We start from the raw sequence: 15,405 nt of genomic DNA, 5'->3' as shown, positions 1-15,405 counted from the left end.
TATATTGTGTTGCTTTAGGATGCAGAGTTCTAAATATATCTGTCAAGTCCATCTGATCCAATGTATCATTCAGGGCCCTTGTTTCTTTATTGACCGTGTGTCTAGATGATCTATCCATTTCTGTAAGTGGGGTGTTAAAGTCCCCTGCAATTACCACATTCTTATCAGTAATGTTGCTTATGTTTATGAGTAATTGTTTTATATATTTGGGGGCTCCGGTATTCGGCGCATAGACATTTATAATTGTTAGCCCTTCCTGATGGATAGACCCTGTAATTATTATATAATGCCCTTCTTCATCTCTTGTTACAGCCTTTAATTTAAAGTCTAGTTTGTCTGATATAAGTATGGCTACTCCAGCTTTCTTTTGGCTTCCAGTAGCATGATAAATAGTTCTCCATCCCCTGACTCTCAATCTGAAGGCGTCCTCAGATCTAAAATGAGTCTCTTGTAGACAGCAAATAGATGGGTCTTGTTTTTTATCCATTCTGATACCCTATGTCTTTTGGTTGGCGCATTTAATCCATTTACATTCAGTGTTATTATAGAAAGATACGGGTTTAGAGTCATTGTGATGTCTGTATGTTTTATGCTGGTAGTGATGTCTCTGGTACTTTGTCTCACAGGATCCCCCTTAGGATCTCTTGTAGGGCTGGTTTCATGGTGACAAATTCCTTCAGTTTTTGTTTGTTTGGGAAGACCTTTATCTCTCCTTCTATTCTAAATGACAGACTTGCTGGATAAAGGATTCTCGGCTGCATATTTTTTCTGTTTAGCACACTGAAGATATCGTGCCAATCCTTTCTGGCCTGCCAAGTTTTAAAAGAGAGATCAGTCACGAGTCTTATAGGTCTCCCTTTATATGTGAGGGCACGTTTATCCCTTGCTGCTTTCAGAATTTTCTCTTTATCCTTGTATTTTGCCAGTTTCACTATGATATGTCGTGCAGAAGATCGATTCAAGTTACGTCTGAAGGGAGTTCTCTGTGCCTCTTGGGTTTCGATGCCTTTTTCCTTCCCCAGTTCAGGGAAGTTCTCAGCTATAATTTCTTCAAGTATCCCTTCAGCACCTTTCCCTCTCTCTTCCTCCTCTGGGATACCAATTATGCGTATATTATTTCTTTTTAGTGTATCACTTAGTTCTCTAATTTTCCCCTCATACTCCTGGATTTTTTTTATCTCTCTTTCTCTCAGCTTCCTCTTTTTCCATAACTTTATCTTCTAGTTCACCTATTCTCTCCTCTGCCTCTTCAATCCAAGCTGTCGTCGTTTCCATTTTGTTTTGCATTTCGTTTAAAGCGCTTTTCAGCTCCTCGTGACTGTTCCTTAGTCCCTTGATCTCTGTAGCAAGAGATTCTCTGCTGTCCTCTATATTGTTTTCAAGCCCAGTGATTAATTTTATGACTATTATTCTAAATTCACTTTCTGTTATATTATTTAAATCCTTTTTGATCAGTTCATTAGCTGTTGTTATTTCCTGGAGATTCTTCTGAGGGGAATTCTTCCGTTTGGTCATTTTGGATAGTCCCTGGAGTGGTGAGGACCTGCAGGGCACTTCCCCTGTGCTGTGGTGTATAACTGGAGCTGGTGGGCGGGGCCGCAGTCCGACCTGATGTCTGCCCCCAGCCCACCACTGGGGCCACAGTCAGACTGGTGTGTGCCTTCTCTCCCCCTCTCCTAGGGGTGGGATTCACTGTGGGGTGGCATGGCCCGTCTGGGCTACTTGCACACTGCTAGGCTTGTGGTGCTGGGGATCTGGCGTATTAGCTGGGGTGGGTAGGCAAGGTGCACGGGGGCAGGAGGGGCAGGCTTAGCTCGCTTCTCCTTAGGTGATCCACTTCAGAAGGGGCCCTGTGGCAGCGGGAAGGAGTCAAATCCGCTGCCGGCTGCCAGAGGTTTGGCTTCGCAGAAGCACAGAGTTGGGTGTTTGTGCGGAGCAAGCAAGTTCCCTGGCAGGAACTGGTTCCCTTTGGGATTTTGGCTGGGGGATGGGCGGGGGAGATGGCGCTGGCGAGCGCCTTTGTCCCCCACCAAACTGAGCTCTGTCGTCCGAGGGCTCAGCAGCTCTCCCTCCCTTTGTCCTCCAGCCTTCCCGCTTTCTGAGCAGAGCTGTTAACTTATGACCTCCCAGACGCTAAGTTGCGCTTGCTGTCGGAACACACTCTGTCGGGCCCCTCCGCTTTTGCAAGCCAGACTCAGGGGCTTGCTTGGCCGACAGGCTGCCCCTCCGCCCCGGCTCCCTCCCGCCAGTCCGTGGAGCACGCACTGCCTCGCCGCCCTTCCTACCCTCTTCTGTGGGTCTCTCATCTGCGCTTGGCTCCGGAGACTCCGTTCTGCTAATCCTCTGGTAGTTTTCTGGGTTATTTAGGCAGGTGTAGGTTGAATCTAAGTGATCAGCAGGACGGGCGGTGAGCCCAGCGTCCTCCTACACCGCCATCTTCCCTCTCTCCCCTGAGCTTAAGTCTTTAATAGAAGGAGACAAATATGACTGCTTAGATATCATGAAGACTTAGTGTGGAAGAATATATGGCATGGAGGTGAGAAAGTTAGGATAGAAAAAATTAAATACCATCTTTGAGAGTGTATATACCATAGGCCACCAGACCAGAGAAAGGAAAAAATGATGTAATTTCAATGCTTAGAAGAGTTGTGCTCTGTCTTTTTTCTGGAAGATAAATGAACATTAAAAAAAGAGAAAAGTTGTTTTCTCAATTGATGATTCAGTGTCAACAATTTAAATATAATTTCTCCCTCTCCCTGCCACATTTCCCCTTCCCACAACATCTTGTTGTTCTCTTTGTCTTGCCTCCTTGGCACCATTCTTTTGTAAGCATCTCGAAAGTGTTACAATAATCTTGAAACTCTCATAAGTTATCAAGAAGATTCAGGTAAACTTTGCTCATGAACTTATTTTATAATTGACAGAGGTTCTCTCTACTTGTACTATCTTGTAGCTTAAAGAATTGGACAGAGAGTGTAATAGATGTGTGTATATTTGGGATAATAGGAGTAGCAAAGTATTGCTTAGATCAGGGTCCCAAACTCAAATGCCTGCTGGAGTCAGACACCCCAATCTGAAGGGAACAGCTGCTACTCTGTTCCACCAGATTGTTGCTATGTAAGAATATAGGTCCACTGTTACCAGATGTTCTGGGGTTTTTTAAAAAATAGGAAACCTTAATTTTTATATGAAATATTCTGCGTTTTAAATATTATCAACTGGGGCACCTGGGTGGCTCAGTTGGCTGACCATCCGACTCTTGATTTCAGCTCAGGTCATGATCCCAAGGTTGTGGGATTGAGCCCCACAACCTTGTAGAGTGTTAGACTCTACACTGAACATGGAGCCTGCTTAAGATTTTCTCTCTCCCCCTCTGCCTTTCTCCCCCATGCTCTCTCTCTCAAATAATAAATAAATAAATAAATACATAAATAAATACATAAATAAAGTAATTAAAAAACAAACAAAAAAAAAACACTAGGTGGGCCAAAAAAACACACAACCACTCAGTGGTGAATTATAATTTAGATTATGGATGGAGTTCATGGTAGAGCCTTGATTTGGTGACTTAAACTAAGTCTGGCTCTTTGTCCATTCAGTATGGGTTTGGTTCCAGCTTGGTGGGTGTGAATACTTCTCCCAAATGGCAAACTTGTATGTTGGTTTGTATCCCATAAATGTAACTCTAAACTTTCTTGAGGTAAAAATGGTAAATAGACTCAATGCTTGGTTAGAGTCCGTCTGTTAAATAAGGAAGTGAAAAAGCAGTGACCAGACTTGAAGTACATAAATAAAATAATCAGAAGGCATTTCCTTTTTGGTGCCTTTTTTTCCTCTCTTACCAGATCATGAATCCTTTGAATTCATGATAAATACTTTGGATTTAGTTCTTAAAATTTTAGGAAACTATTGGAGTTTTGTGAGCAGGGAAGGGATATGATCCAGCTTAATATTCTAAAAGAAACGTTCTAAAACTGATAGAACAGTATAGAGTTACAATGTGGAGACTTCCAGAAAATCTGCCTTTTTGCCTATTGTTCTGTTCTAGGAATGTTCTTTTTTTTTATTTTTTTTAAGTTTACTTATTTTTTTAATTTTTAATGTTTATTTATTTTTGAGAGGTAGAGACAGGGCTCAAGTGGGGGAGGAGCAGAGAGAGAGGGAGACACAGAATCCAAAGCAAGCTCCAGGCTCTGAGTGGTCAGTACAGAGCTCGATGGGGGGCTGAAACTCACGAACTGTGAGATCATGACCTGAGCTGTGAGATCATGATCTGAGCCGAAGTTGGACACTCAACCAACTGAGCCACCCAGGTGCCCCGAATTATTTATTTTGTGTGTGTGTGTGTGTGAGAGAAAGATAGAGAGTAAGTGGAGGGAGGGACAGAGAGAGGGAGGGAGACAGAGAATCCCAAGCAGGCTCCATGCTGTCAGTGCAGAGCCTGACACAGGACTCGAACCTATGAATTCTGAGATCATGACCTGAGCCAAAACCAAGAGTCAGGTACTCAACCGACTGAGCCACCCAGGTGCCCAGGAATGTTGTTCTTATTTTTGTGTTCATGTCACTCATCCTTATCCCTGACCGCCAGTGGAGATGTTCTCCATGGTTCTTGGGCCATATATCTCAAGGAACTTAGAGCCTATGTAATCTTAATGTGATATCCAAAGGTAACCAATTCCTTTTCAGACTGAACTAATTTCCTTGTATTTTTGTCTGTCCCTCAGGCCATTCCTCAGATATGTGACAGAGATAGAGCCTTCCAGATGTCTGATATTCTTAACTGAGAGAACAAATTATATGGTCTTGCAAATTCATCTAACTATTCAACCTTATGCTTCTATTTTTCAGAAAATACTGAAGGAAGGACCTCTGTTGAAGAACTGTAATTCCTTCAAGAGATGGAAGCTTAGATATTTTCTGGTTCGAGGACAAAGACTCTGTTTTGCACACCATCCCGCCGTAAGAGAATATATAGAATATTTATTCTATAGAATATCTATAGAATTTTGTCATTTGGGTTAATGGGTGGGGATTTCAGGAAATGTTTGTATGGAGAAATAGGCTAATAGGTAAAGACATGTTGGCAAATATCAAGGTAGAAGTTGAAATCTATTTTTCTTTTAACTTGTTCTTTTGGGCCAAATGGGGGGATACTGTTCTCTCCTTTCCCCTTCCTCTTTCCCTTCCCTTTTACAGATTCCTCAGTTAGCTTCTACACTCAGAACCAACTACATAATTTGTGGTCTTCGTACAAAATGAAAATGCAGGGCCCCTTATTTAAAAATCAAGGAAAAAATGTCATTAAAGATACAAAAATGTAATGCAATGATTTGTCATGGCATCTTTTATTTGTTGTTCAATGTCATTCTAAGTAAAGAAAAAATAAAATGTTAAATTATGAGTATTTTTGCCATTCATCTGCACATTGTACAATGTCAGTTATAAAAACAAATATAAAAGCATTTAACTCATATGAAAAACCACAAAAATTATATAAGTTGCATTTAGTAGCTCATATACACACACATATATATTTTGTTCTTAACAGTATACAAAACCAGCTCAACTGTTTTTATTTCACATCTTGATATTTACACATTCTACCAATACCCTGACTAAAAGGAAAAGGAACTATGGGCTACCCTATCTTTCTTTCCTTCAATGTTATCATTTTCAACATAAATTATTGGCTAATACAGGGAAGTGACATAAGCAAGAAAGAACACAATAGAGTTCCTTGGTTGTTCATGTTTCTTAGAACATCATTGCCTTTTTCTGTATTGGAAGCAAGTCCTGGTCTCCACAGAAATTGTGGACTCTCAGGGCTAACAGTTCCCTTACGTACTCAATCATAGGTACAGCATACTTACCTTATACTTGCTTTGAGTCTTACTGAACTCTTACACATCATGAGTCCACTGGAATTGTATGCTCATGGGCATCATGAATGCAAATGGAGTGACAAGGCATGGGGTGGACATGCAGATTGTGCATATCTCCCCTGCTCATGTCCATGAGCCATTGTCCCACTGGACTTCATTTACAAAATACACACTCAAGGATAAAGTTATTAAAAATGTCAAGATTGCAATAGCAGAACATTAAACCAAGTGCAGGGCACTGCTGAACATGGTGCCCTGTATGAATGCACAAGATGCATACCAGTGAAGCCAGGCCTATCTGTATTCCTAGTGCTGCTATCCTTGCTGCTGGCTGGATGTTACCTATTAGAACCAGTTTATAAGGAGATGCAGGCCTCAAACTGGATAGGACTAGCAACAAAGTCAGAGGTTGCCAGCTGATAAAATAGGAACTAATAACTTCTATCTGCTCCACTAGGCCCTTAGTTAAACCATATCCCTTTATCTTCTCCAGCATAAACCCTTAGTTTTGAATAATTCTGAACCACCTAAGCCTTCCTGTAAATCCACATAAGAGTTTTAGGAAGTGTTGTGTTTTGCTTTAGTTTGGTTTGGTTTTTGTTTGTCACATGATATATCAACAAAAAATCATGATGCTAAATAAATCCCAGCACTGAAGCCAGAGATATGATTGGTTCATGGCTGTTAAAAATGCCTATTTGTGTGTGTGTGTGTGTTTACCTTTTAGTGTCTGTTGACATTATTAACCAGATGGTTCTTTTCCTTCTCCCTCTTATATCTTCCCAGTTTGCACGTTTTGAAACAATTGATCTGTCTCAGGTCGCCTTGGCAGAAAGCAGCTGTAGAAATCTTTTCCATAGCTTTTGTGTAAGTAACATTGGAAATGATTCAATGGGTAGATGTGTGAGCTAGCTGGGAAAAGGGGTTGCCATACCCATGTGTTGCCTCTTTGGAGTTCAGGTTTCCCAAGTCTCCTTTGATCCTAAAGTGTATATGGGAATCCACTTAAAGTAAGCATTGCAAATGAGTGCTAAAAATTATTCATGTAAATATTTTCTACCAGCCCACTGATAGGGGGGAAAAGTGATGTCCCTATTCTCTAACACCAGCCTGGTATAAAGCTGAACTGACTTCTGGGAGGTGGGGAAGTGACTATTATGAAAAAAATCAATTCTCCTGGTGAAGGTGATTTAGAAGAGTATCATTGAGAGGCTTTCAAGAGACCGCTAATATATTGTATAACATATCAGGAAAATCAAACTACATGACACTCTCTCCTTTGATCTGATAGATAATAACCTAAATCCAAAGTGAAAACTACCTTGTGCTGAGATTACCTCAAAGAAAGCAGAGGATTTTCTATGGATGCATTCAAGGGTTTGGAACTGCTGAAATGTCATAAGTCTTTGCTTATTCAAGTGAATCCAGACCAGAAATCTCACTGAAAAATAGCAATCCCATTGGCCCAGGAATTCTCCTACCCACCTCCTCCCAGAACTGTCTTCTTCCAGCCTCAGTGATGGGTTATGGAGACTGGGGTTCCCCTTCAGGAGAGCGGTACTTAGCAGACTAAAGAGCTACAGGCCCAATACCCCTACTTCTATCGCTGGTCCACACTTCATAATCTTTTGAAAGGAAAGCAATAGGCTATAAGAGGGAGACCCTACTATCATTTCTCTCTTATTATATCACACTGACCTAGGGTAAAGTTAAGAGTTCTGTTGGCCCAGTCCCAAAAAGCTCAACCTTTAGGTGATGAGCATACAGGCTGTTTTTCATCTTTATTCTACAAAGAAATCCCAAGGACTAAGATGTCCCTTAGCCTAATTAAAACACAGAGGCACTGTTCATCAGCCCCACACAAGAGTGGGTTTGGACAAAATGAGTGGCATTATCACAGTTCCCACTAGATTCTATTCCCATCTATCACAGAATCATGCTGTGCTACATGCAAAAGGAGAAAAACAATTGCTTGTTGGTATTGTGAGCACTAGTTCCAAGATTTGGGAGGCTTGTATTAAAGACAAGTAGGGTTACTGAAGCAATCGCTGATGCTATAGCCATCTGTGTCCCTCCTACCTTCTGGCAAAAAACTAAGTCCTGACTATGGTCTACCTCTGTTAGACCCTCAGCATAGTTTTCTCATTATTCCTGCTGGGGTTCTTACACCAAAGACATAATGGTAAAATTCTCTTCAGGTTGGCTTGACCATAAGCAAGAAAGAAACTGGATTTTTAGATTCCTCACTATTTTTACTCTCTCCTCAAACAGAAAGAGGTACACCCTGCTGAAGCATATACCATTTTTACCATTTTTTAAGTAGATAGAGCATCAGTGAGTAGGATTTTCAGGCAACCTTTCTGGAGTAATAGATGGTCCATGGCTTCGTACTTAAGAGTATATATTCTGGAGCCAAAGAATCTAGATTTTAATTCTAGGTCAGCTTTCTAACTACTAGGTGGCCTTAAGCAAGTCATTAAACTCTCTTTGCCTTAGCTTTCCTGACTATGAAATGAGAAAAATAATAATGCCCATCTCATGGAGTTTTAATGAAGATTGAAATAAATAGTATACATAAAGTGTAATAGAACAGTAACTGGCACATAGTAAGTGTCATTAAAGTGTTATTTATTACTATTACCATTATTATTATTTGGGGTAGGTATCTGAGAATTTGTCTTACATTTAAGAAGTGGCTTGGGTTGTGGTTGATAGTCCTGTCTAGTTCCTTAGAGAGTTCACAGGCTCTGTTTGGGAGCAAACTTGTAGAATGTGAACCAGCTAATAATGTGACTTTTTGTTTAGGTGATCACACCACAACGAAAACTTACCCTGGCTGCACCCAACCGAAAAGACATGGAAGAATGGATCAATGTCATAAAAACCGTCCAACAGGGAGAAATTCGCAAGGTAAGAAAAATAGTAGAGAACTCACACAACTCTCAGAAGTAAATGTTTAATTGGTTGTATTAGTTAAGCCACCTTTCAAAAAGGGAAATAGAAAATGGAAGTAGAGAGACCATGTGGTCAGGAATTATAGATGGATATCATTAGGAAACCTGTTTAGAACTATTTATAAATAGGAGTAATTCACTTAGTCTCAAACCATGGTAAGTATGTGGTTTAGATACCTCTTTTTTTAAAGAATATAATTTATTGTCAAATTGGCTTACATATAACACCCAATGCTCATCCCAACAAGTGTCTTCCTCTTTACACATCCATTTGATATGTAGATGTCACTATATGCCCGATGGATGAGTCATTCAAGATGTATGTGAGCAGCTAACCTCGATGTTCTTATGTTAGCAAAGCTGTAATCAGCAGTTTTGACCTGGGTCTGATGAGTGGCTACAATAACAGCTAATGAAACTCGGGCTCACAGAAGAGAAAAAAATAGACAAAGATGAAATAACTATTCAGTAGAAAAGGCAGGATTTGGACCCAGGCTGTGTGACTCTAAAACCTATGTCCTTAAACCCTATGCTAATGTAGGAGGAAGAGCAAGGAGCAGTCCTCTCCAAAGATTAGCAGAATTCTTATTATTAATACCAAACCTCTGGCCACTGCTCCCTGCAACAAATGGTATACCATTCAAACTCTGGGCTATGCCCTCGTTCCACTCCTCTGAAGACCTACAATAGTTAGAAGTTTCAAAAGGGGAGGGATTTTTGTCATTTGTTTCCTTGTATCAGTGTGTGGCACATAGTAGAGGCTCAATAAATATTTTTTAAATGAATAAATGAATCTGAGGGTAATCTCAGAGCCAGGGTTTAGAAAGAGAACGATACATAGTTCATCCTAAAGCAAAAAAAGCTGATATTTTAATTAACTAGCAAAAGATAGAGGATTGTTATGGGCATTTGGGATGGACCAATGGTAATAATGGGTTTTATAAGTAAAAATAATGCCATGGAAAAAACCATGTGTCCTCATTTCCCTATGACTCCTCTGGCTCTTAAACACTTATTTTCATTGCTACACATGGCTATTAGTACATGATAAGTTGACTGAACTGGGGCCTAGGTATCTCCCCACATATCTGTAAGGCCTCTCCCAGGCTCACATTGTCTATGCATAATTGAGAGATTCTTGATTAGAATCTGATGATGGTCTTTATATTAAATACTCTCATTGTTTTACTTCTTTGTTATTTTCTTCTTCCTTTCCTAATAGAGGATTTCATCCCATTCTTCCCCCTCCACTCCAATTGAGCCCACTATGGCATAGAATTAGTGGTAGCCACAAAAAGTTGTGATTTGCATGCTCCTCTTCCATCATCATCCCTGTGGGATAGTCCCTGGAGTGGTAAGGACCTGCAGGGCACTTCCCCTGTGCTGTGGTGTATAACTGGAGTTGGTGGGCGGAGCCACAGTCAGCCCTGATGTCTGCCCCCAGACCAACACTGGGGCCACAGTCAGACAGGTGTGTGCCTTCTCTTCCCCTCTCCTAGGGGCGGGATTCACTGTGGGGTGGCATGGCCTGTCTGGGCTACTCGCACACTGCCAGGCTTGTGGTGCTGGGGATCTGGCGTATTAGCTGGGGTGTGTAGGCAAGGTGCACGGGGGCAGGAGGGGCAGGCTTAGCTTGCTTCTCCTTAGGTGATCCACTTTAGGAGGGGCCCTGTGGCAGCCGGAGGGAGTCAGACCCATTGCCGGAGGGTTGGCTCTGCAGAAGCACAGAGTTGGGTGTTTGCTCGGATCAAGCAAGTTCCCTAGCAGGAACTGGTTCCCTTTGGGATTTTGGCTGGGGGATGGGCGAGGGAGATGGCGCTGGTGAGCTCCTTTGTTCCCCAACAAACTGAGCTCTGTAGTCCGGGGGCTCAGCAACTCTCCCTCCCTTTGTCCTCCAGCCTTCCCGCTTTCTGAGCAGAGCTGTTAACTTATGACTTCCCAGATGCTAAGTCGCGCTTGCTGTCGGAACACACTCTGTCCGGCCCCTCCGCTTTTGCAAGCCAGACTTGGGGGCTCTGCTTGGCCGGCAGGCTGCCCCTTCTCCCCGGCTCCCTCCTGCCAGTCCGTGGAGCACGCACCGCCTCGCCGCCCTTCCTACCCTCTTCTGTGGGCCTCTTGACTCCGCTTGGCTCCGGAGACTCCGTTCTGCTAGTCTTCTGGTGGTTTTCTTGGTTAGTTAGGCAGGTGTAGGTGGAATCTAAGTGATCAGCAGGACGTGCAATGAGCCCAGCGTCCTCCTACGCTGCCATCTTCCACTCAAAGCATCTTTAGATCAAGTCATGCAGCCTTTATTTGAATGCTTCCAAAGATGGAGAACTAAGATTCTTACAAAAGAGTCCATTCAGTTGTTAAAGTTCTAAATGTTAGACCGTTTTTCTAGTCTTTGGCCTAGTAGAATAACTTTCTAACATTTCAGTTTGTGCTACAAGAATGGCATCTGCTGCCCCTTGTGGTAGAAACCTTCCTGTTACTAGAAGCATTTAAAGCAAACTATTTAAGGAACTGCTTCTGAGAATGTTGTATAAAAAATTAATTTTTCATAGTGACATCAGAAAGATTGTGGATTAGGAGGTCCCAATGCTCATCCTCTCTCCCACAAAAACATCCAGAACAACAAATAAAGAGGTACATCCTAGCTAGAATAGCTCTGAAAGAGCTCCAGAATACAATAAAGAAGCTGTAGAAACTCTATGGAGCACAGAGACAGAATGGCCATGTAGAAAAGCATAGCTAGTTATTTACATGCATTGCCCCAGCCTCCAGTCTGGCGGGAGCTTGGGGCCAAAAAGAATCCCCTTAGTCTGACTTCCCTCCATAAGGGAAAAGGAGAGCAGGAGGATTCCAACAGTCCTCATCAATGCTGTGGACACATGCAACTTCCACCATGGAGATGCTCTACAGAGTTTATTGATGCTAAAACAATCAGTTACCTGGAGCCCATGCTGCTGTGATGTTCCCCAAGAGAGCTATTGCATTAATGTCCCTGAAAAAGCTGCTACCACTGTGCCTACACTGGGGAAGTGCCACTGCATGCACCCCACTAAGCTGTCAACACTGCATCTTGATCCTCCCTACAACCAGAATCACAGCCTCCACTCCTGCAACCGTACACACATCCTGGACTCCAGCTCCATGGCTGCTCAGCACACACCCATGCCACACACACCAGGGCATCATGATAAATACACCTGTGCCCCAGTCCATAATACCAGTTTTTATGGATGACCCTGAACTCCAACCCCAGTGCCATGGCCACTCTGCAGGTGCCCACAGCCCAGACATCAACACCATTGCCACTGCAAATGTGTTTGTGACCCTGATTCAGGCACCTACAGACACGTGTGTGCCCACACACTGAACTCAACAATAATAGGGATCTTCTTGGCAATGACTTCCTTTGTAGAGAAAAAGGAGAACAGGATAACCAAGGAGCCTCCACCACCAAGGAGCACAACAGCTCTTACCACCATTGTGGAATCCCACAGCCTTGACCAACACTGGCCTCAGCTGATGGAGCTCCACTGAAACTTTGCTGCTGTGCCCTTCCTAAAGCAGGAACTGCTGCTGCACACCTTGAAACCAGAGCCGCCATATCCAACCCAAATTGATATCCTCACAACCACCTATAGATAAGTCTTTATCCCCAAAGAGAACCTGTAAAGTCTGAAAGAGGTGACTGCTCCATCAAGTGTGCAGACATCAATGCAATGGTACCAAAAATACAAAAAAAAAATCAAAAAAACAGAACACAACCAAAGAATTAACAATAGTTTTCTGGTAATTGACATCAAAGAAATAAAGATCTATGAATTTCCTGAAAGAGAAGTCAAAGTAATTGTTTTAAGGAAGTTCAGTGAGCTCCAAGAGAGCACAGATGGATCATTCAGTGAAACCAGGAAAATAATACATGAACAAAATGAGAACCTCAACAAAAGAAATCATTAAAAAAGAGCCAAATTTTTGAGCTGAATAATACAATAAATGAAATGAAAAATGCAGCAGGGAGCTTTAACAGCAGACTTGATCAAGCAGAAGAAAGAATCTGCAAACAGGTCATTTGAAATCAGTCAGAAGAGAAAAAAATAATGAAAAAGCATGGATAAAAGCAAACAAATATATGCATTATGGGAATCCAAGAAAAAAAGAGAAAGGGGCAGAAAGCTATTTAAAGAAATAATGGTTGAAAACTCCCCAAATCTTGGGAGAAAGTTGGAAATACAAGTTCATGAAGCTCAAAAGACTTCATACAAGATCTCTTCACAAAGAAGACTACACCAAGACATAATCAAATTGTTAAAAGTCAAGAACAAAGAGAATTTTGAAGGCAGCAAGAGAAAAGTAACCTATTACATATAAGGGAGCCCTAATAGGACTATAAGCAGTTTTTTTCAATATATATCTTCCCCACCAGGAAAGAGTGAGATGATGTAATCAAAGTGCTGAAAGAAAAAAAAACTTACATACAAGAATACTATACCTGGTAAAATTATCCTTTCAAATGAAGGAGAGGTAAAGTCTTTCCCAAACAAAAACTGAGGGAGTTTGTCACCACTAGACCTGCCTTAAAGATGGGTACAAGAAATGCTTAGAGGAGTTCTTCAAATTGAAATAAAAACACGCTAAACAATATGAATGCTTATGAAAGCATAAAGCTCACAAGTCAATGTAAATATATATCTGTAGAAGGATCAATATAACAATGGCAATTTATGTGTTAATTTATGTAGTTAATAAATTCCTTATAACCTTAAAATAAAAGTTAGTAGGTAAAAATTTGTTAATGGATACATACGTAACATAAAAATAAGCAAACTCTGTGTATAAGAACACAAAGTATATGCGTTTGGTGGGGTGAGTAACAGTGTAATATTTTTGTGTGCTATTGAAGCTAAATTGTTAGCAACTTAAAATAGAATGTTATAACTATGAGATATTTTATACAAGTCTTGAGCTGCCTCCCCCCGGAAAAACACCTATGATAGATACATAAAAGATAGAGAAGAAAACCAAAACAAATCTCTGCAAAAAAAAAATAATCATCAAACAATAAAAAAAAGACAAGAAAAGAAAACAGAGTCAAAACAACTGAAATACATATAGAAAACAAATATCAGAGTGGTAATAGTCTTCACCAACAATCACTTTAAATGTAAATAGATTAAAGTCATCAATCAAAAGATATGGACTGTAATACTCTCTAGCTCCACCATGTCATTGCAAATGGCAAGATTTCATTTTTTTCTATGGCTGAGTAATATTCCATTATGTGTGTGTGTATATATGTATATCCATTCATTAGTTGACATACACTCGGGCTGTTTTAAAATTTTGGCTATTGTAGATAATGCTACTATAAACATGGGGTGCATGTACCCCTTTGAATCTGTAATTTTTGTATCCTTTAGGTAAATACCTAGGAGTGCAATCGCTAGATCATAGGGTAGTTCTATTTTTAAGCTTTCAAGCAACCGCCATACTGGTTTCCAGAGTGGCTGCACCAGTTTTCATTCCCATCAACAGTGCAGTTTTCCCCATAGGTCAGTCAAAGAAAGAAAAATACCATATGATCTCACTTATATGTAGAATTTAAGAAACAAAACAAATGAGCATAGGGGAAAAAGAGAGAGAGAGAAACTAAGAAACACATTCCTAACTAAAGAGAACAAACTAATCATTACCAGAGGGGAGGTGGATGGGGGTGATGGGCTAAATAGGTGATGAGGATTAAGGAGTGCACTTGTGATGAGACCTGAATGCTGTATGGAAGTGTGGAATTACTGACCTGTACTTCTTAAACTAATATTAGTCTGTATATTAACTAACTGGAATTTAAATTAAAACTTAGAAAAGACATGGAGTACCTGAATGCAAAAAAAAGTAAGATCCAGAAATAACACTGTATACAAGGCTCACTTTAGACTTGAAGAAATTATGGGCTAAAAGGGAACAGACTAAAAAATATAGTCTGTTTTGATTGCAAATGGCAATCAAAAGAAAGCAGAGGTACTTATATCATATGCCTATATGATATACTTATATGCTTATATCAGACAAATTATACTTTAAGTCTAAAACTGTTTCTAGAGACAAAGAAGGGCATTATATAATGATAAAAGGGTCAATTCAACAGAAAAATACAGTTATAAAAATATATGTACCCAGCATAAGAGTACCTAAATAGATGAAGCAAATAATGACAGATCTGAAAGCAGAAATTGACATCAATACAATAATTATAGGGAACTTCAATAGTGTACTTACAATAATGTATAAAACCTGAAGACAGAAAATTAATAAACAGTTGACTTGTATAACACTATTGACCCAATGGACCTAACTGACATATACAGAAATTTCCACTCAACAGCTGCAAGACACATTTTTCTTGAGGGTGCATGGAACATTCTCCAGGATAGTAACAAATTATGTCACAAAACAAGTCTTGACAAGTTTAAGAAAATAGAAATCAGGGGCATCTGGGTGGCTGTTGGTTAAATGACTCTTGATTTCAGCTTAGGTCATCATCTTACAGTTGTGAGATTGAGCCCCACGTAGGGCTCCATGCT

General features: G+C 40.7%; 1 protein-coding gene across 1 annotated transcript in view; it reads left to right on the top strand.

Moving 5' to 3' along the window:
* The window catches only part of DGKK (diacylglycerol kinase kappa), a 177,348-nt gene that overhangs the window by 63,799 nt on the left and 98,144 nt on the right, over positions 1-15,405 (top strand). The window contains exons 2-4 of the mRNA XM_049643853.1: positions 4,852-4,962; positions 6,672-6,752; positions 8,691-8,795. Coding sequence (XP_049499810.1) covers positions 4,852-4,962; positions 6,672-6,752; positions 8,691-8,795 — 297 coding nt within the window. The remainder of the gene's footprint in view (positions 1-4,851; positions 4,963-6,671; positions 6,753-8,690; positions 8,796-15,405) is intronic.

Source organism: Panthera uncia, chromosome X (genome assembly GCF_023721935.1).
Source record: "Panthera uncia isolate 11264 chromosome X, Puncia_PCG_1.0, whole genome shotgun sequence".
In the NCBI taxonomy this organism is placed as follows: Eukaryota; Metazoa; Chordata; class Mammalia; order Carnivora; family Felidae; genus Panthera; species Panthera uncia.
The sequence above is the reverse complement of the archived record's forward strand: the minus strand, read 5'-3'. Positions and strand labels throughout refer to the sequence as shown.